Consider the following 19,979-nt stretch of genomic DNA (forward strand, 5'->3'; position numbering starts at 1 on the left):
ACTCAATTTTAACACAATTAGGTTTCAGCTGAACTGGTGCAGTCATGCAGTCCAGTGGGCTGTTCTGAAACTTTGGTCAGGCTGCTCAGGGTTTAGACTCATTTAAATACAGCATTCTGCCTTTTCTTGCAACTACCTAAAAAGTTACATTTACCTCATTTTGTCTGGAGAGAGTCCAAGTATTTGGAAGGAATATGCTTTGATGACAGAAAGGAGTCCTGGGGAAGTTCAGTGCAGCTTTGTGATGTATATTTAGATCTAAGAGAAGCAAGTACCTGTCCAACATTTTAGAGACTTAGGCAGGCTGGAGAGCATTAGTCTGTTGAGTAGCACCTCACGAGGTACTGAGAAAGCTTGGTTTGTTTGGATCATGGCATTGCCTTTGGATATTTGGTTTGGATTTCTATGGTCCAACTTTCACAATTAATATTATCAACATTTTATACCAAATAAGCCCCTCCTGTGTGCTTTTTTTGCAAAACGTTGAAGCTACAATACTTAGAAACTGAGACAACTTTTTTTCTAACTGGAATAGAATTTCTAGAAATGTTTTGTATTGACAAAACTCCTCTGAAAATGTAACAAGTTTGGAATTAGTCATTTCCACACACATGTAACAGGCTATTGCTAAACAATCCTGTTTTAGCAGAATTCCAACCCCAAACATTGTTTTTCAAGTAAGCCACAGTACAGCATATTCAAATCTTTGAAAGGCAATTACAAATGCCTATAGGAGTGACAGAAACATTCCCTCTTATTATTTCCAATTTATTGAGTCAGGGCTCAAACAAATCTTTGAGGGAGGCTTAAGCACATTTTCATGCTGAAAGCCAAAGCATACCTAAAAGACTGTTTTGGCTTGATTGTTTTCTCCTTGCAATCCATGATTGCTCAGGTTTTGTATGAATGAAACCAACATTATGCTTCATTCTTTCCCTTGAGCTCCACCAAGTTCTTCTCAATGACTGTAACGGCACTGGTAGAATTTCACATTCCAGCAGAGCACAGTAGAAATGGCATTTTCAGAGATTGGAGTGATTTGAGGCCAATACTTTTTGACTTCTTTTAATTGTCAATTCACAGCTCCTAACAAAGCTCCTTGGCAGCTGTGTGCTGTGATTTGCTCCCTATTCCATAACTCTTTGCCTGCAAGTCTTTTGGCCAAACATGCATTCAAGGCCTGTATGTTTTACATGCAGCAAATAAATGTTGGTTGTCCTGGATAAAAAGAAGCTTGCAAAGCTTATCTGCTTACCCAAGCAGAAGAGCTTACATTTTTCTGATTTTAAGGAAAAACCTATCATTGTTTTCCACAGAGCATCACAGATCCCTCTTTTCATGAGGTACCTGCTGCTACCTGGATGCTATTTCTAATTGTGACTGCTTAAACATTTCCCCCACAAACCACAAACACTCTGCCAGGTAGTTCCGTTCTCCAGGACCCTCCACTGCAGTATATGGGCTGCCACCTGCCTCCTGGCCTGACTCTGCTCCCTCTGTGACTGCAGCCCCTCTCATAACACAGCTCTCAGTGAGGGGAAACAAAGAACACCAGCAATCGCTTGGGAGTCAAGGGCAGTTAAATGGGTGCAGAGAGCCCACTAATATGCTTGAATTGGCCCTGAGTTTTAATGTTACAAGAAAGTCAGGATTCAGGGGGCAGCTGGTGTGCAAGCCTGTGTGTGTGAATGAGCGAATGTGATGTAGCAATCCTCACTGATGCTGTTTTATTGTTGCTGCAGGAGAGCAACACAGTGGTAGCTGGGTACTAATATTTTATTTTATGAATAAAAGCCCTTGAAAACTCCAGCAGTGAACATGGGTTCATTTCTTTTATAGGCAAGAGGGGGTATTATTCCCATGCCAACAGATTTGATTTTCTTGCACATCTGTTTCTGCAACAAAAGCCCCGCCCACTCTGTGAACATTTAGCTCATAAATTATAGGGTTTGAATTGGGTGTATATTGCAAAGACTGACTTTTGTACGTAGGATCTGTGAGAACACTGTGGAATGCTCATATAACTTTTTTGTTTGTTTTTAGTGTATTTTTTAATGAATAGAGAATATGGTCTCTGAGCACAGTAATAATAGAGAATATTTTTGTCTTGTTTTTATAAAATTTGCCAGGCTCCAATCATTGAGCCTACTGTTATGTACATAACTTTTTAGCTCTGTCTTTCATGTTTTTGGAGCAAAGCCAACCTCCTAACACTTAATCTCAACTTTGTAGGATACTTAATACACTTTATATTTTATCCCCAGAAGGTCCCTGTTATTTAAAGATTCTGCTAACTACTCAAACGTGCACACTATTAGAGTTCAAAGAAACACTCCGGCCATGCTCACTTGTTGTTCTTGAAGATTGACTTGGGCTTTCATCTTGCAATGATGTTTTTGAATAAAGACATTTTCGGACTTTATTGACAGCTGCTTTCTCACTGGAGGGAAAAGTTCATCCTTCCAAAAGCCTCAAACTGTGTTGAGAGCTGTGTTACCAAAGAGGGAGTTTTCAGCAGCCTTTCTGCAGCACAGGCAGCACCACTGCTGGCCTGGCCTCCCAGCTGTCAAAGCCTCCAGCTACCCTCTGGATAAGCACCTCAGCTCAGCCTGCTGCCCAGCTGCCAAAATTCTCCTTTTAGTCCTTGGAAAGGTCCCCTGCTTGATCCCCTCTCTTTCGCAGCTGTTGAAACCCTCTGTCTAATTCTCAGATAAGTACCCTGATCCAACCTCTGCAGCAGCTGCTGAAAGCTTCTTGCTAAACACTGAGTAAGCTCTGGTCCAGAGCTCCCAGACTTCCCAAAGCTCCTAATCCCCAGGTGTCATCCACCTGGCAATTAGTGAGTGCTCAGTGTTTTACTGGACTGTTAAGAAATATGTATGTAAATTTGTACTTATTCATGTGGTTTCCAATAATCAAACAGTTTCTTAAAAGCCATGCTGCTACTTCTTAATAGCAGATCATTTTGTGTTTAGGATGAGTCACCTGCCATTATTCTTTGCATTGCTTGACGAGTTTCTTCTCTTGCAGGCAGAAATCTGAAAATACTAATGCTTTTATTCCACTGCTGTATTTTTACATAGCAGACCAGAAAGCTCTATCCCTTATGATAGCTGGCAGCTTTCCAGCAACAGCTAGTTCCTATATGAAAGTTTTAACTAAATTACTGTTCTAGTATACGCCCTGAGGTTGGAGGAGAAAGAACATCCAGGACTAACAAACCTGATTGTTCTGGCAACACCACTTCAGTCTGAGCTGGCATTTCTGACTTCTTTCCTTTTCAAGACAGTGCTGTGTGAGCACTTTGTACAACAATGTACATTTTTTACATTTTGCTGTCTCTGCATTAACTGTGTGCCATATCAGAACTTCTACTTATTAACCCTGCTCTGAACTCCCATCACCTTGTGTAGATAACGCCAATAGCCTTCCTGACAATCTGTGTTCATTAGTCTGTGTGTTAGTCCTCCAGTTTATTACCTTCTGGGGAAGGGTGTGACACAGCTCTTGGAATGAAAGCACTTTCCAACTTGGCATTCTTAGGGTCAGAAATAGACCTCTTCACTGCAGTCTGAAATTTCAACTGTACTGCTTACACCACAGAGATTTTAAACTATAATCACTCAGTGTTGAACTAAGTGATTACTGTTCTTGTACCACCATGCTAGCTTTAATTCCCATAAATTATTATGTGTGTTTTCCTTAGGCAAGTACTGGAAGTCAGTGGAGCCATACTCTGTGCCAGTGGATTGTGCTCTGGCTGAGTCTCAGAAGCAAGAGAGGGAGGAGACAGAAACAGTATCAGCTATGGCCTCTCTTTCAGTGGATGTTGAGCAGTGTGTTCCTCAGGAAGGCAGCAGGTAAGTACATGAAATTATTACAGACAACAAGGCTTTCACTCCAGCCAAGTAAAATGAAGAAGAAACCAGGACTAAGGGTTGTTTCAAAATTATTTGCTAATTGACATACCTGGAGTTTTTCATCCCTGGATTTCAGTTCTATCACTTAGCCACTGGAAGCAGAGATATTAGCAGTTTTTTGGGTTTGGTATCTCTATTTCTGTACTAAAGTTCATGATTATAACAAGAATCTTGTTTCCTTCCTATGTCTACTTCTTGCTACTTCATAAAAACTGCAATATCCATATGAAGTAAATAGACATGGTCAAGTGTAATCAACCATATTCTTCTCATTAGAAGCTTTTAAAATCTCTTTTAATTTTCTAGGAAGGCGTTCAACAAACAGTCAGATAAATTTAGTAACAATAGACTTAAATCACTAATGAGTGATATTAGACAAGCATTAGAAGTTACTTTCCTGGAAGAAATGTGAACAGTGCCAGTATAAAACTTAAAGCTATCCTGACCAGGATTAGGGCCAACATTTTCTATGTACTAAGATGATAGTACACCAGCAAAGAATGAGAGTGCAGATTTTTCCAGCTTGTCATCTGCTTTTCACATTAATGAAAATTGCTTTCAAGTTGCAAATTAAGAAAATGATGCAGTAAATGCTATTATGTGTTGTGCCAATTACACGTGAAAAAAACACAGTAGCCACCGAATATTGTGTCATCTATAATCAGAAAAGCCACTGGCGAAGTTTTTGGAGTTTCCTATTTTTTTTTCTTCTAAGGAAAAATACTCCTGGTCTTCACCAGTAGAGAAAGACACAAAATGCAGTGGAACTACTTGGGTTCCATCATACACAGAAAATAAGGGAGGGGGGAGGAAAGATGAAAAAAGCCTTATAAGGAGACTCATCAGCTCATCAGGCTGTGGAACAACAGTAGAGAAAGGAGGGAACTGTGGGTTGGGACAGCAGTGGTGGGAGTGGAGCCAGAAAGATCCATGGCTCCTACATTGTGACTGCTTCTTAGTTGCTTCAGTTCTTCCCTCCTGTGTTGCATCTTTTAATCAGAACTGAACTGATAGGCACCCAGGGGAATAGTGCAGTGCTAAAAGCTGTGGATGTGTTTGGCAATGAGCATCCCTCACAACAGTGGCAACACTCATCTGTCAAAGAATTGAGGCATGGCTCAAAGGGACACACAGGGAGTGGAGCTAGCTAGTAAAGTTCACAGTATTTTCATAATTACCTTTCCAATTGTAATTATATTTAATATGCCATGGCTATTCTTGTTGTAGGATTATTGCAGACAACTTTATAAACGCTTAGAGAACAGTCCATGATGAACACAAGATGTATTTTAGATTTGTGACTGTGGTAATCAGTGCTCAACTAAGGAATAATGTAGTTTTTCATATAAGTTTCTGACAGTTACAAGACACTTCTGCTAGCTAGGGACAGAAAATTCCCACTTGTGTGTGCATAGCTCTGAAATATAAATAATTTTAGTTAAAGTATTGGAAATAATGCAGTGAAGAAAATTAAAGCTATAAATTGTCTGGAAAAGGGCATGGTTAATTTTGTGTATTTTTACATTGCTGAGAATAACTAAAAAATTTATTTGTTATGTGCCTCCACTCAAAACTATCAAGAGCAACTGCTACTCCTACATGATTTGAACAAAATAACCCTTTGACTAACACTGCACTTAATTACTGTACTTATTACCTACCAACTGATAACCTGTGACAGTTTCCACCCATTCTGAAAACAATTTCAGGGCAGCGCTGAGAAACCTGGCAGAAAATGGATGTACTGAAATGTGCACAAGTGGAATTCGTGTGGCTGCCAGATTCATTACACTTCATCAGTTCTGGACTCTTGTAGGGATGAATCCATTGTGATGAATTGTTTTGTGGAAAAATGACTTCGTTTGGAATATCTTCTGTGGTGCTGCAAAAATTTGTCAGCAGCACAAAAAAAAAAGCCTATGCACTCATGTGTCCTGAAATCTCTTTCTGCACTTGTAACCCTCAAAGAAGTCACATGAACCCAAGTTGCCATTAGAGAGGTGACAGGACAAGAAAAATGCTGTCCCACTGGACCAAAATTGATAGTTAGGTTTTCTGAGGCTTTTGAGCATCATTATCTTTGTTTTCGTCCTGATGAATGTAAGGAACAATATGGAATCAAAAGTGATCCTCCTGAAAGTTGAATTTTGAGAGTCCTCAGCTGTGAGGAAACCTGAGAGGACCTGCCTGCTCTCTGAGTGTGAATGAAAATCCATCATGGAATGTCCAGGGAGTGAGCCTGTGACATTGCATGCTTTGGTTTCTGTATAATTTACTTCATTTCACATAAGCACACCATCTATTTCATAGGTACATACCAACACAAACAGCAGTAATGTAGAGACGAGTTCAGCTCTGTTTTTTCACGTTTTTTAATGCTTGTTGTAATAAAGGACCATGTATGCGATGCACCTTCTCCAGACACTTCCTACGGCAAACAGAGCAGCAGGGATGTGAGGAGTCGTGTGGGGTCTCAGGCTCCGTTAGGAGGTGTTCCCTTGCTCCTACTGGTGTAGGTGGGGTCACCTTCTGAAGACCTGTTGCAAGCTTTTGCATCGAGTGCTCATTTGGGAAAGTTGCTTGTGGTAGGTAGGGTGGGAGCAGAGCAGGAAGCCCTGTGGCTGACAGGGCAGCCTGAAAGGTTCCTTCCTTACACCAGGAGTCAGTTTGCTTCCTCTGAATTCCCACCACGGTCAGCCAGGCCGATAGTTCTGGCCCGCAACTCCAGGCCTGTTTCACTGATTCAATGGCAGAGATCCTGTCGACTTCAGCTCTGGATGGTCAGGCCTCCAGATGAAGAGCAGCAGCAAGAGTTTCTTTGCGGGAAACTCTGGCCAGTTATGTTGGAGGATATATTGGTGTTGGAGTGAGATGACTCACTTTAAACTCAGATTTTGGGCAAAGCAGTTCTTTTCCTGGCCAACTCATATCTGACTCATTTACCACTGATGGATAAAATGCTCCTGGCTAAGGCCCATATAAAGTATTTTTATTTCTTTCTTCTCTCTTTCTTTCTTTTCTTCAAGTGACAGTGCCGATTATTTTTTTACTTGATTTTCTCTGGCAGGGTAAATGAAGAAAAACGTGTAAAGCTGCTATTCTTTTGGTGTTTTATTTTACCAAAGCATAACTCTGCATCCTAAGGTCCAATTGAGTCTTGATTATAGATGTTGGAAGAGTACAGATATAGAAAAAAGAGTTTGTGGATAGGATAGGATAGGAAACATGTATGGTGCTAACAGGGATTTAAATAGAGATGCAATTAGAGGAACAGGCATGCCCTATAAAACATTTCTAACTACCAGAACTTTTGTGTGTTGATAACTGTTTATTCCCTATGTGAGATACAGATTTAGCTGATTAGAATTTTGCTTTAGCCAGACATCTGTTTCAGAAAGTGTGCTGTGAAATATTCAGTACGCTGCTGTCCCTGATACCTTGGAGCTTCTGTATGTTTCGTCTTAAAATGGAAAAAGAAAAGGGTGTGGAGAGAGATCTTTTGCACTTACTATTTTTACAAGAAGCAGTAAATCTTGAGATGACATTTATCAGAATTTGAATTTATGGCTCTGGTTCAGCTGAGCATAGATTTTACTCAAATGGAAATGAAAACAAAGTATAATTTTTATTCTTAGTGTTACAGAGCTACCAGTGGCAGTTTCAGTCAAATTGCATTATATTACATACTAGAGCAAATGGTTGAATCATGGGGTACAGCTAGCTACCATTTAGGGTCACTTGCCATATTTGTCAACTCATAAAGCTTCACTTGCCATTTCACTGTTTGGATGTCTACCTCAGCTGTGCTGAGTGCACAGCGCATGCCTGGCCGTGCCCCACAGGGTTTACAATCCCCTCCAGGCTCAGGAGCTGCAGAACAGCTTTCCCAGGCCAGCCTACACCCTCATCTTGCTCACCTTCTCGTCCATCCATCCTTTGATGGATGTTCATTAGGAAGAGAACCAGGAGTAGAGGAGGCTGAGAGCCAGCCTTGCCCTGGTGAGTTGATAGATCTTAACTGCTCTATCTGACCATCCTGTGTAAAAGCCTTGAGGATGCATACACAGGCATAAACTTTTCAAAACCTTTTTGAAGCAGCTTACATCTCTGGGTAAGCACTTGGGTAGTGAACCCCACAGCCTCATCAGGCATCACACTGCTTTTACTTATTGACCAATAAAATCATTGGGAAACCCCTAGGTCTTGGATTGTGAGAGAGAAAACCACCTTTCTTACTCATAATCTTTGACCCATATCTGGTTTTAAAGGCTTGAGCTTCTCAAGACTCTGTATTCCTGCTGGTATGGAAATAATTTCTTACCTTTTTGCTCCTCTCTGTGCTTTTTGTAGTTTCTTTGAGATGGAGTAAAAGCTGCATGCAGGACTCCAGGGCACATTGTGAATTTACACAGTAGCTAATACTGGGGATGTTTTGTTTCTATGGCTTTCTGCTCCTCTACCATTAACTCCAAGCTCTCAGTCATAGCCATCGCTGTTAAAGCAGTTAAAGCTGTCCTCCCTCTTTTGTGTATTCTGTGCTTCTGTTGTGTCTTCTCCTCCATACAGAAATGCTGCTATGGGCCTTGGAGCTGAGTAGTATTGGCAGTTTGGTGTCGTCAGCAAACATTATCACCTAAATCTACTTGTAGTCTGCCTAGTCTTTTTGAGATGCTCTGGAGAATTCCTTCATGGTGAAAATTCACCAATATTATTCTGTGATTCCTGCTTTTTTTGTATTGTCAGTCTGTGAAAGGACCTTCTTTCAACAACCAAGGTTCTTCTAAGCACTTGGATAAAATTGTTGGAAGACCTTCTTTGCAGAGGAAAATCACTTGATCTCCTCTTCCCTAATTTCCTTCAGAAATTTTTAATAAATTTGAAAGGATTTCCATCTTTATAAGTGTTAAGACCTAACTCTTACCCAAATGACTGTTGCCTGAATGCCTACTAATTCCATCACTGATTGTAGCTGCTTTCAATTTTGCCGTACAGGCTCACTGTACCTCCTGTGGTTTCCAAAAGGAGAATTGCTTTTCTTGCCTTCTCTACCTCTTGCTGAGTTAAGCTGCAGAAAATGCTCAATAACTGTTTCTTTAACAACATCCTAATCATATTTCCCTGGAACTTAGCAGACAAATATCATCTGCTCTTAGAAATTTGGCAATGTTTGGTGTATCAGTTTGTTCTAGCACTGATTCAGTTTAGGATAGTTCATCTGCAAGTAATAAAATCTCACTGACGCATCTCTAGTGAACCCAGATATAAATAGTTCATTTTACTTTTGTGGTCTACCTTCCCTGATGCTCCTTTTAGCCTTTGATCATTTCCTCTGATGTATTTTGAAAGATCTTTTTATTATTAGCTTTTATGCTTTTAATATGTTGGTTTTCAGACTTTCCTTTAGTTTGCTTCATTGAGGGTTTACATTTAACTTGCCAGAGTTTATATTTTATTTCATTTACCTTGTTTGGACGTTACTTCCTCTTTTGAGGGTATATATGTAGTTACCTTATTCTGCTCTTAAACTAGGATGGCTTTTTACTTTTAGTTCCTTTCTCTTTGATCCATACTAAGTCCATTTTACTAGGATATATACTTACTCAGAATGTCTTATATAACTAACCTCTTTAGACACTCCCCAAATCGCCTTCATGATATAGAAATGTATCTCTTTTTCCCCCAGCTCTTTGCTACCAGAGGATCACTTTTCAATTACAACGATCTTCCCTGAGACAGCTGAGTTAAATTAGGAACAGATTATGGCATAAAATAGCCATACCAGGCCAGAAAAATATATCTTTTGTTCAGTTTCTACCTTGGAAACATACCTTGAATTTTTATTTTTTTGTGTGTGACAATTTAGTTAAGAGAACTTTCTGTAATGCTCATTTGAAAAAGAAAATAAGAGAAACATTTTCTTTTTTGAGTGATGTACAGAGCTTATCTACATTCTTCAATACTACTTTTTTAAAAAATTATAGATATCAATTATTTTTAATATTTTTCTCGTAAATAATATTTATTCTTAATTGCCACAGTACAATATTTAAGATGTCACATGTTTTTCCAGATTTTACCCATATGGTAAAATTTTTGCCTCATCTATTTATTTTGAGGCATTTTGCTTAGCGTTAATTACAAAGAGATTATTTCATTCTGCCGTAGTTGGAATTCTACATATAGAGAGCTAGAGATGAGCACTCTTCACAGCACACCAAAGCAAAGTGAATGCAGGAGGGCTCAGCTCCTAGGAACTCGTGGTTTAAAGGAGCCACAGTGCAGCCTTAGGGAAAAATAACAGTTGTGGTTCTATAATCATTGCAATCTCAATTGGTGTCTTTCTGAATTTGCTGGCTGCATGGATTTGTTTTATATCAGACCTGAGCTCACATCTGCATCTCGAGGAACTGCTCTGAGCATACAGTGTGGGATGGGAGTCCTGCCTGTTTTATGGTTTTATGCCAACTTCCTGTCAGCTACAGGAGGACTGACTGAACTGATGTAACTCACAGTGACAAAGCTGAAGTAACACAAATTTTGCCTGTCAGACTCTGCCCCCTCGATTTTTCTTTTGACAACTTTTGGTTTTGTCAGAATGGGTATATATTGATTCTCTGCTCAGTGCTAAGGGATTTACAGTGTTTTTCTCTCTGTCCTTTGACCCCAAAACAGTACTGGCTCTCACACAAAACTCTAGCCTAAGGCCTGAGCGTTATCTCATAAAAACAAATGTTTTTAATGATAAGCCATTGGGTAAATCCAGTAACTTCTCTGACACTAATACAATGAAGTTAAAGCATACACATAAGTCTTCAAAAGGAGACTGAAGAAGACTGCGAGAGTACCTACACTGCAAGAAAAGATCTAGATTGCCATGTCATTCTAATTTTATCTCCCTTTCCTAAAAAGGACCTTTCATCTGGCCCTTTTACGTAAAAATTATTATCAGTGCTTATGTTCTGGCTGGTGAAGAATTTTGGCCTCTTGCTGGAATATACTGGAATATATTAGAATATAACACTCAAGATCAGTGAAGGCTACTCCCGGTCCTCAGGAGCATCTTTGTCAGTGAAAAATTTCACAGTGAAAGAAGTTCTATATAAGATCCTCAATTGTACTATGTTCATGAGAATGTTAGTCCCAGAAGTCAAACACATGTGAACAGACTGTTGAATGCACTGCTTCCCTAGGTTCTTATGAATTGTCCAAACCCCTACTCTCACTTCTAGAGGTTTTCCAGAGCTTTACTCCTTCCCGATCTGCCAATCACCACCTGAAATCTATTGACACATATTGTTTCTCATTTTCAGAACCTAAAAACTGAGCTGTCATCTGCTTCCAAATTATCTTCTTTCCAGACAGAGCCATAAGGTTCTGGATGTTTAACTAGGGCTTATTGACCCTCTCTGTTGTGCCAGAGGGCTTTCAGATCTCCCACAAATGGCTGGAGAGAGTGGAAGTGTGAGGTCAACACAACAGCAACACACCCTACGAATTCCTCACCTGGAGTGTGATTTTTTTATTGCACCTGAGCACCTCAGCAGCAGGCAGGGCTCCATCTCACCCTGGCTGCCACTGTGCGCTCTCTGCTGCAAGCAGAACAAAGGAAAGGGGGGAAAGGGAGAGTGCAAGGGGGCTTCACCTCACTGCTCAGGAAGCGGGGAGCCCCAGTGGTTACGGTACATAGGAAACATCCTCCACCATGTGGTGAAGAACTGAAGATTTGAGATTCATTGATTAATCATCTTTTAGAGTTTATACCCTTTGGAAAGTGATTAGTCTGAAAAAGATCATCTTTTTCACATGTCATTCATCTCACATATTTTTCAACATACTATCAGTGATCATTCCAAATCAGAAAGGAATAACCTATATAAAAATAATTTAAAGACGTACTGCTCATATTTTCATTGGAAAAAGCTTTAATAAATTCCAGATTCATTTAAAATTCTCTGTCTTCCTTGCTGAATGAACTATCAAAGCCCAAGCAAGCCCCCCTTATTTTTTTTTTCCATGAGATCTCATGAATTTGAATATTTTAGGAATGTTTCACTGAAGCAGTTATTACACTGGCTTACAAGAATTAACTGGTAAACATCTCATTTATTAATTTACATTTACTTTTTTCCCCTGATTTCAAAATTGCTTGAAGTTACTATTTTAGAGTAGTTCTTAAGGCTGACAGACTGAGATGAAAATCGGTTTCTGTCCAAATTATTTGCCCTTCAATAGTGAAGTCTCTCCATGATCTCAGAAGCTTCCCATTTTATAATTGCCATCATATTCCTCAGTTGCAGTAGCTTGTCAGATACGAGGAATTGCAAGACTTGACATCATCTCAGCATATGTGTCCTCATCATTTTCTTATTGGTTGTCTTAGAGAGCTCATCTTGCCTAAGGTGATAATTTCCCAGAGATTATATCTGATTTATATTTTTCCATATAAAAGATAGATATAATCTGATTTTATATAATTATTAGATCCTTTTTCTTTGATAGCAATCTGCTGATCAGGTTCAGGATTTAGTCTTCAAAGTTGCAGGCAGACAGGCAATGTGTTTATGAAAATACAAAACAGAAACTAGGGGACTGGAGAAGAACCTCAGAGGGAGCGCTACTTGGCTACTAGTGAACAATTTTGCTTTAGTGGCATGCGCCTGAAAAAAATAAATGCAGGTATTTTTAGCTCCAAAAGCTTGTAAAATATAACTATCACAGCTATTTTTTTCATTAATTTTTTTGATTCTGTTGACACAAAGCATGTACATTTCTGGACAAAATGTTATAAAATATTCTGACATATTTTAATATAAACAGGAACATTTTCGGTGATTGCTTGGATCTAAAATGTTTTTCCACTTGACATTTGTTTATACTTCCTAGGAAAGAAACTCTATTTATGGATAGCTGAATAACACAAATAAACATCTGAGAGAGCTGAAAAATCAGCTTTGATTATGCATGGAAATCTACAATGTCATTGTGTACTCTTGTGCCGAATTCTGATTGCCTGTTTATTTTTACAGAGCTGCTGGTGAGCCCATGGAAGAAGAGCCAGCCTTGTGAAGTGCCAAGTCCTCCCTGATATTTCCTGTGGGTGACATCATTGTGTATCCCCCAAAGCACCCTCAGACATGTCTTGTCTGCTTCTTGGGTGGCACAGATCAGATGGAACATAAACACTGGGCACAAAACTCAGAGTAGCAGCTTCACTTGTTCTTTGGATGGACTTGAAAGAGCCTGAAAGATTCCTTAAATGTAACCGCCACAATTCTAGAGTTACAGAAAAAGGGACTTGGGAGAGAGAGCCCAGAGCATGCTTTTTTAATGCTGTTTGACCCACTCACCAACACAAATTGTGAAATAGAGTATTGCAAAATTCTACATGATAGATTATAGATATGAGAAATGCAACAGCCAGCAACATACTCTGTGAACTCCGTGAATCACTTTCTGACACTTTTTACTGGATAATTTTTTTTCATACTGTGTTAAATTGTTAATAGAATTTGTTTTCTTTGCTCCGTGTAATGAAGAAAAAACCCCCACCCTTATTTTATGTGCCATTTTTTAACCTCCTGTAATGAATTCTTAGCTGAATAAGTGAAAAGCGTTTAAATTATGATGAGAGATTTTAGCTAAAGGGAAAGCACTTCTTATTGTACTATAAATCCCCTGAAGTACTGTGCTTGGTGGTGCTTTATTTTCTCTTCCCTATTCCTGGCATCCCTCCCCATTTCATGTAATCTTTTCTATCACAAAAACACATTTATGATTCTCTAAAATGATCTTTTGCCTTTAAGAAAAAGTGCTGTACCCTCTGTAGTTGACAGTAGCGCTCACCATATGTGCAGCAGAGATCAAGTATGGATAGTTTTTCAAACGTGTTTTTGGTTTGTTCTGAAATGTTTCTGCGTTCTGACTCCAAAGCAGCGACCTTCAGTAACTGCGTGCAGCTCATTTGAAGCTCAGGTGTTTCTGTGGAGGTTGTGTGGGAGTGTTTTTTACAGGTCGTGTTGTGAATACCAACTGATTCTTTTATGTAGTCCTGCACCAAGAGAACTGATGTTGCTTAAGAAGCTTCAAAGGGTTTAGGCTTTATTTTAGATCCCCGAAGTGCAGCAAGATCTCCCTGCAATGTGACTTTAGCTGTTTAATTCCATGTTTGAGAACGTAACATAGAGTTGTGCCTTTAGCTGAAAATGAACGCTTAAACTGTTACACGTGTTGCCTTACTGTCACAGAGAGAGAGATGGGGCATGTATGTAAGAGTACTTCAAATGAACAAAACTCTGCTACAGTAACTTTTATTTTGTTTACAACCTTCTCACCTAATGAACCCCGGGAGATACCTGGAAGTATTCAGCTTGCAGTGTTTGATAGCTTGCTCAGCTTTTAAAAGCAAGTGATGTTCATTTTTTTTATATTTGCCAAATTCAAAAAATGAAAAAAAGAAAAGGATATATATTAAAGCCATAAGTGAAGACTGTCATGCTTTTTATTCTGAAATCTGAAAGGAACCTTAATTAAAACAAGATTTTGGGGAAGGCCATGATATGAAAGATATGGAACAATATGGTTTCAGTTATAGGCAGACTCAAACCTGTAAATCAAAGATGAAAGATTTCACTCAAATAGAATTATATAATTCTCTTTTGTTATGCAGTCAGACTATATCTTTCATGCATTTGGGTTTGTTTACGATTAGCATTTTAATTTTAAAGACTTTTATTACTTATACCAAAACTCTCCACTACAAGTTAGAAATCTGAGGCATGCTTTGAAAAGGGAAATCTAAAAACAGGGATGTCATTTCCTATAATGTGAAGTAAACTTTTATTCTGAAAGGTTTACTCTGGAATGAATGTATACCCCTTAGAAAGGGAAATAAAATTCTGACCCTCAGAAAGTGAAATAAAATTCTACCCCCCATTTACAAGCGAAAACCATGCTCGTTTTAGTAATGCAAAGAGTCCCATCAGGCTAAATTAACTCCTGGTGTAAGCCACCTTGCCTGACTCTGGGCTGTTCTGAAGGGGTTGTTCACATGACTAAAGCAATCAGGAGTTCCTCCTGCATTTTCAGCAGACTTCTGATGGCAATCTTACTTGCCATTTACTGTGATTTTGTTATGGTCTTCAAAGAAAATTCCCTTCAAGGAAACCAAGGGCTGTAGCTGATGAGTTGGGTAATTTGTAGAGCTTTTCACATTTTGAAATCATGGCTGAAAAATTTTAATTGAGTGCATAGTAACGTCGTTTTGAAATTAACCCTAAAATCTGTTTGTATCCTTAGCTTGCATGAAGTTGCGTATGAATTGCAACCTGAAATGTGAGTTACAAGCTTTTCCAATCAAAGTATGTCTTCTGGGGTGCAAATCAGCTAAAGCTGTCTTTTTAGCTGAAAATGATTTTAAAATGCCAGAATAATTTGAATTAAACCACACTATAAACTCACACTTATACATTTGTACAGATGTAGTCCCAAGCAGATATCTAGACATGCTGCTGGTAGAAGTTAGGATCGTTCGGATAAACAAGTGTGCTAATAAACTGCACACAGATTGTGTCCAGAACTCTGTTCTGACTGAAGTCAACAGCAAAGTCCTCTTTGATTTTGATGGGAGATGGATCAGCCCCTGCTTTTCTTTTCCCCTTTAAGTCAAGAACACCATTGCTTTTTGATTATGTCATTCCTAGGCATCTTACAGCCCTCTGGGAAATGATTGAGGCTTATGGTGAATATCAACACTTCCTTCAAAGCAGACCTGGGCTTTCTGAGAGGGCAGTTTCACTTGCTGCTGTTTTCTTCTCACAGTATTTTTTATTACTGTCAATAGCTCCCCATGGACTGGAGTTAAAATATCTTCCAGCAATTTTAGTCATAGTTCCAGGGAAATATTCACATAGACACTCTTAAAAACTGCCCAGTCTTAACTGGATTCAACAAATGATTGCAAGAATTTCAGAAAGATGCATGAATTGTGTGTTTCAAATGTAAAAATTCCAATTTTTGAGGAGACATCAAAGTCTCATGTCTCCCACAGACCTTTCCCACTAGGCTAGAGAGATTGACACCTTTGAAAATTCAGTCCCAGATATTTCAAGTTGACTGCCAAAATATCTATGTCTGAGCTTAGATTACATCTAAAACTGAGCTGAAATGCATAAACAAGATGGGATGGGGGTGGTTTCTGTGTGTAATTCCATGGGGAAGGTGGAGATGAGGAGGCAGCAGGGAGCACTCGGAGCCAGGGTGACCCTCTGGTCCTGGAGGTACAAGGGCTGCAGGCAGGCAGAAGGACATCCCACAGCACCTCCACCCCAGGCTGCCATTGCCATTGGCAGCAAATCTCTGCCTCATGGGGGAATTCTGAAGTAATTTGTGCTCTGCCCCTGCACCAGTCACCAACCACCAGAAAGAGAGACGCCTCAGCAGCAACTCCCACTAACATGCTTGCTCCTAAGTTCGTTTTCTTCTCTAGCATTAGGAACAAAGTATTAAGCTCAGTTAAGCTTTTCTTGTATTATTATGCTTTTCTTGTACTTTTCTTGTATTCTTAGCTCCTTCAGTTCATAGTACAAACTGAAACCTAAAAAGAGACATGACTCAGGAGATCAAGAAAATAATGATTTTTATCCAGCTTAAGGCTCTTATCTGGGCTGGAGTAAGAACAATGATGAACAGCAAATCTCAGAACTGCTGAAATCTTCATGAGTGTTTTGCACTTCATTTTTGGACTCTGTGGAGGAATTCTGTATATGCTCATTTGGTTTTAATATAATTTGCAGCTTGATTATATGATCTCTTTTCAGGCAACATTTCTAGTGGGTAATCAAAGTTTTTGGGAATTTTGCCAGTGTAAAGATGACAGAATTATTCCCTTTTTTTTATCCTTCCTAATTTTTCTTTCAGTGCAAATGAAGCAACTAATTCCAAGTGAATCTGAAAAAAGTAAAATCATTAAGCTATCTTAAATAAATATCATAAAAGAAATGGAAAATTTTATGCAAATAAAGATGGCTATGCCTTTACTTTGCAAAGAAGTCAACAACATGCTACAGGCTGAATATAAGTGGCAAAACAAGCTTCTGTCTATTTTAGTTGGTGTATCTAAGTGCAGCCTCTCTGAAAAGCTGAGAGTCATAACCGGAGATGAAATATTAGAAAGGTTTTGCTGCAGCCAACACCCGAGGTCCTGTAGAGAACAAGAATGTAGAGAATGACTAATTTTTGTAGACAGACAGCAGGACACTTTCAGGGCAATGTGTCTGGGACAAAGAATTAGAGGGAATTTTTCCAAAGGCACTGATGGCTGTAAAACAACTAACTCCTGTTAGCTTGCAGGGGCAAGGAGGTGCTCAGCAAGCACCTATTCTTTGGGAAATGTCCCCTCTGTCCCACCAGCATGCCCAAACTCATGCAGATGTGAACCTGGCTTGGCTATTTTCTCTCCTGAGCAGCAGCAGCAGCAGCAGCAGTCACTATGTGTGCTGATGTGTGTTCTGTGCATTTGCCCAAGAAGTTCTCAGCCCCCAGCAGACGCTTCATAACATGACTGATAGGGGAATTATTTTTTCCTCAGTAGAGGCCTTTCCAGAAGCATAGCAGTGCATGGTTGTTTTATTTTTAAAGGTCACAATAGAGCTTTGTGAACCATTATACTTTTTTTTTTTTTTTTTTTTACAGACTCCATGTGGAAGTAAAACAGAATATGTACCTGGGAAGGGGGGATGTGTTGTATGGAACCTGCCACAGGAAAGGATCTCTCTTAAATCAAGTTTCTGCTACTTGTGTTTTTTCCCCCTGGATTTGAAGGAGTTCAGGTCCTAAATTATCATTTAAGATCTTTCTTTGTCATGTCACTTGCTTTGTTTTTGTACCTGTAATTGAATTCACCCTTGTAACACATAGAAAAGCATCTGAAAAAAGTCTGTTTTCTGACAGATTCCCTGCCCTTGGTGTGGGAATGAGAATAGCTTATCTTTGCCACTTCTTGCAGCAATTAAATGCTTCATTTTTGTAACAGATCCAAACTGCAGCAGTATTTTAAGAGTACTATTTAGCTGGCTGTCTGCTGACTGTTAAAAAAAGAAAATGTGAAACTTACATTCCTCTCTAGCCTCAAAAGAAACCCATTTTGATTTTAACAATGTCATTTTTTCACTTGATCCGAAAGGGTTTTGTCCCATGAGATCTTGTTACTAGCTCAGTTCTAATCACTAGTAAATCACACACTACAGAAAGTGAAGACCAAAAAGGATGGATGTTCCAGCAACTCTCAGTTATGCCTCTTCTGCACAATCCTTCATCCTGCTCCAGTGCCATGCTCCGTGGTTAAGAATGTTAGCATAGATTACAGCAAAATATAAATTGTTCTGCACCATCAAAGATACTGCTCCTTGGATGTCAATTAGCACTCTGTGAGCTGGGCTGCCATTATTAAGGGCTGTGATTTGTGACAAAGACATGCTTCTTGGGGATGGTCTAAAGACAAGTGATGCATGCAAGCAGTGGCACTGGTGCTGTGTGGTCAGAAGGATTCTGTGCCAAGATCTCCACACATTTCCCCTTTCTCTCCAATGCCTGCATGGCCAGAGGCACATTTGCAGTAGCAGAACCATGGGATGTCCTGATTCAAAGACCATTTAAATCCCTCTAACAGGCTTTGGGTAATTGGGAGGCAGCTAGACGAGGAACCCAAACTCTGCACTCAGCCGCACAAAACTGTATAAAAAGCCCAGGTATAATATCTGAGCTTGCCCTCACATAATTTTTTCTGATATGAAGTTCCTAGAAAAGTCTGTCTGAAAGAAAATTGACTCTGCTGGATCTATTCTGCCGGCTTCCTGAGCGTGTTTATATCATATGTTAGGGGAACAGGTTCATATTCATGTCTCTTGCTGCTTAGTTAACTGCTATTTTAAATTTCATGATTGGCTTAATATTCCAAGTTAAGATGCAGTAGGAAAGCATAAAGCAATACCTGGTGAAGTCATAACTGAGGCTTTCAAAGCAAGCTTACTGCCATGGGTTTTTACAAAGACTGACTTTTTGGTCTAGGGATACACAGCTGAAATGTCCATTTTTTCCGTAGGAAATTGATGTTGCTATCTGTTTCCATGATAAAAACCAGTCCTTTTGCTCAGAGTTCTGAAAGTTTATCTGTAATTTGTCTTTCCAGGCAGAGCAGATTCTAAAGGATAAAGCATCAGTGGGACTGACCCAAAGGGCAACATTTTTAAAGGTCGATAGTAATATTTCCATAAGAGTAAAAGGAACCATTGTTATTATTCCTGATACATTTTTGTATCTGCAAGTATCCAATGAGTAATGTTAAGTAATATTGTGCTCCAGAACTTTGTTGATTATAGATATATGAGCATTGGATTGGCGTGAAATAGTCTTCAACCAAGTTGTTAAAATCCCTTTTGTTTTGTGTTTTGTATAATTCTTTGGCTATAGTCTTGTCCTAGTGTTAATAAAAGCTATTTGAAGTAAGCTAGTTCAATACTCTGAGGAGTTTTTTTTGCCTGTTTTATTTTTTAATCAGTGTGAAAAAGAAGTGGAGCTTTGAACATGCCACCCTGGTTGGATCATAGGATTCTGACTGTTAAAATATAAAAGGGGAAGCATGGTGAAGCTGGAGTGCATAAAAAAGGAACCACAAACGTTAATGTAAAAGTAATGTTACATAGCAGGCTAAAACACACACAAAGCAGAGCATTGCAGAGCTCCAGCTCTAACACCAAGCTCATATTCTATAGTTCCTTTGGCTCATTGTCCTGAGGCGTTGCAGAACACATAATTCTCCTCCCAGTGAAGCAATTTAAATAGCACATGCACTGTTTGGAAAGCTGCAAGGGCCCTGCTTTGTGGGCGGTGGGGAATACCCAGCACTGCAGCAACGCTCTGGGTCGCGGTGTTGCTCCAGCCCTGCTGCTGCTGTAAAACTCAGAGCTGTTACCTTGATAGAACAGATCTGTTTTGGGAAAGGCACCCACAAAAGCAGGGGAGTGAGGAAGGAGTGTGTTTGTTGTGAGCACGTTTTGATCACTT

General features: G+C 39.4%; 1 protein-coding gene across 1 annotated transcript in view; it reads left to right on the forward strand.

Annotated features, from left to right (window-relative positions):
• Positions 1–19,431, forward strand: part of HDAC9 (histone deacetylase 9) — a 455,676-nt gene extending 436,245 nt beyond the window's left edge. The window contains exons 26-28 of the mRNA XM_059466708.1: positions 3,707–3,860; positions 12,947–13,013; positions 17,610–19,431. Of these exons, the coding sequence (XP_059322691.1) occupies positions 3,707–3,860; positions 12,947–12,986 (194 nt within the window). The 3' untranslated portion in view covers positions 12,987–13,013; positions 17,610–19,431. The remainder of the gene's footprint in view (positions 1–3,706; positions 3,861–12,946; positions 13,014–17,609) is intronic.
• Positions 19,432–19,979: the final 548 nt, after the last annotated feature.

This window comes from Ammospiza nelsoni, chromosome 1 (genome assembly GCF_027579445.1).
Source record: "Ammospiza nelsoni isolate bAmmNel1 chromosome 1, bAmmNel1.pri, whole genome shotgun sequence".
Taxonomy (NCBI): domain Eukaryota; kingdom Metazoa; phylum Chordata; class Aves; order Passeriformes; family Passerellidae; genus Ammospiza; species Ammospiza nelsoni.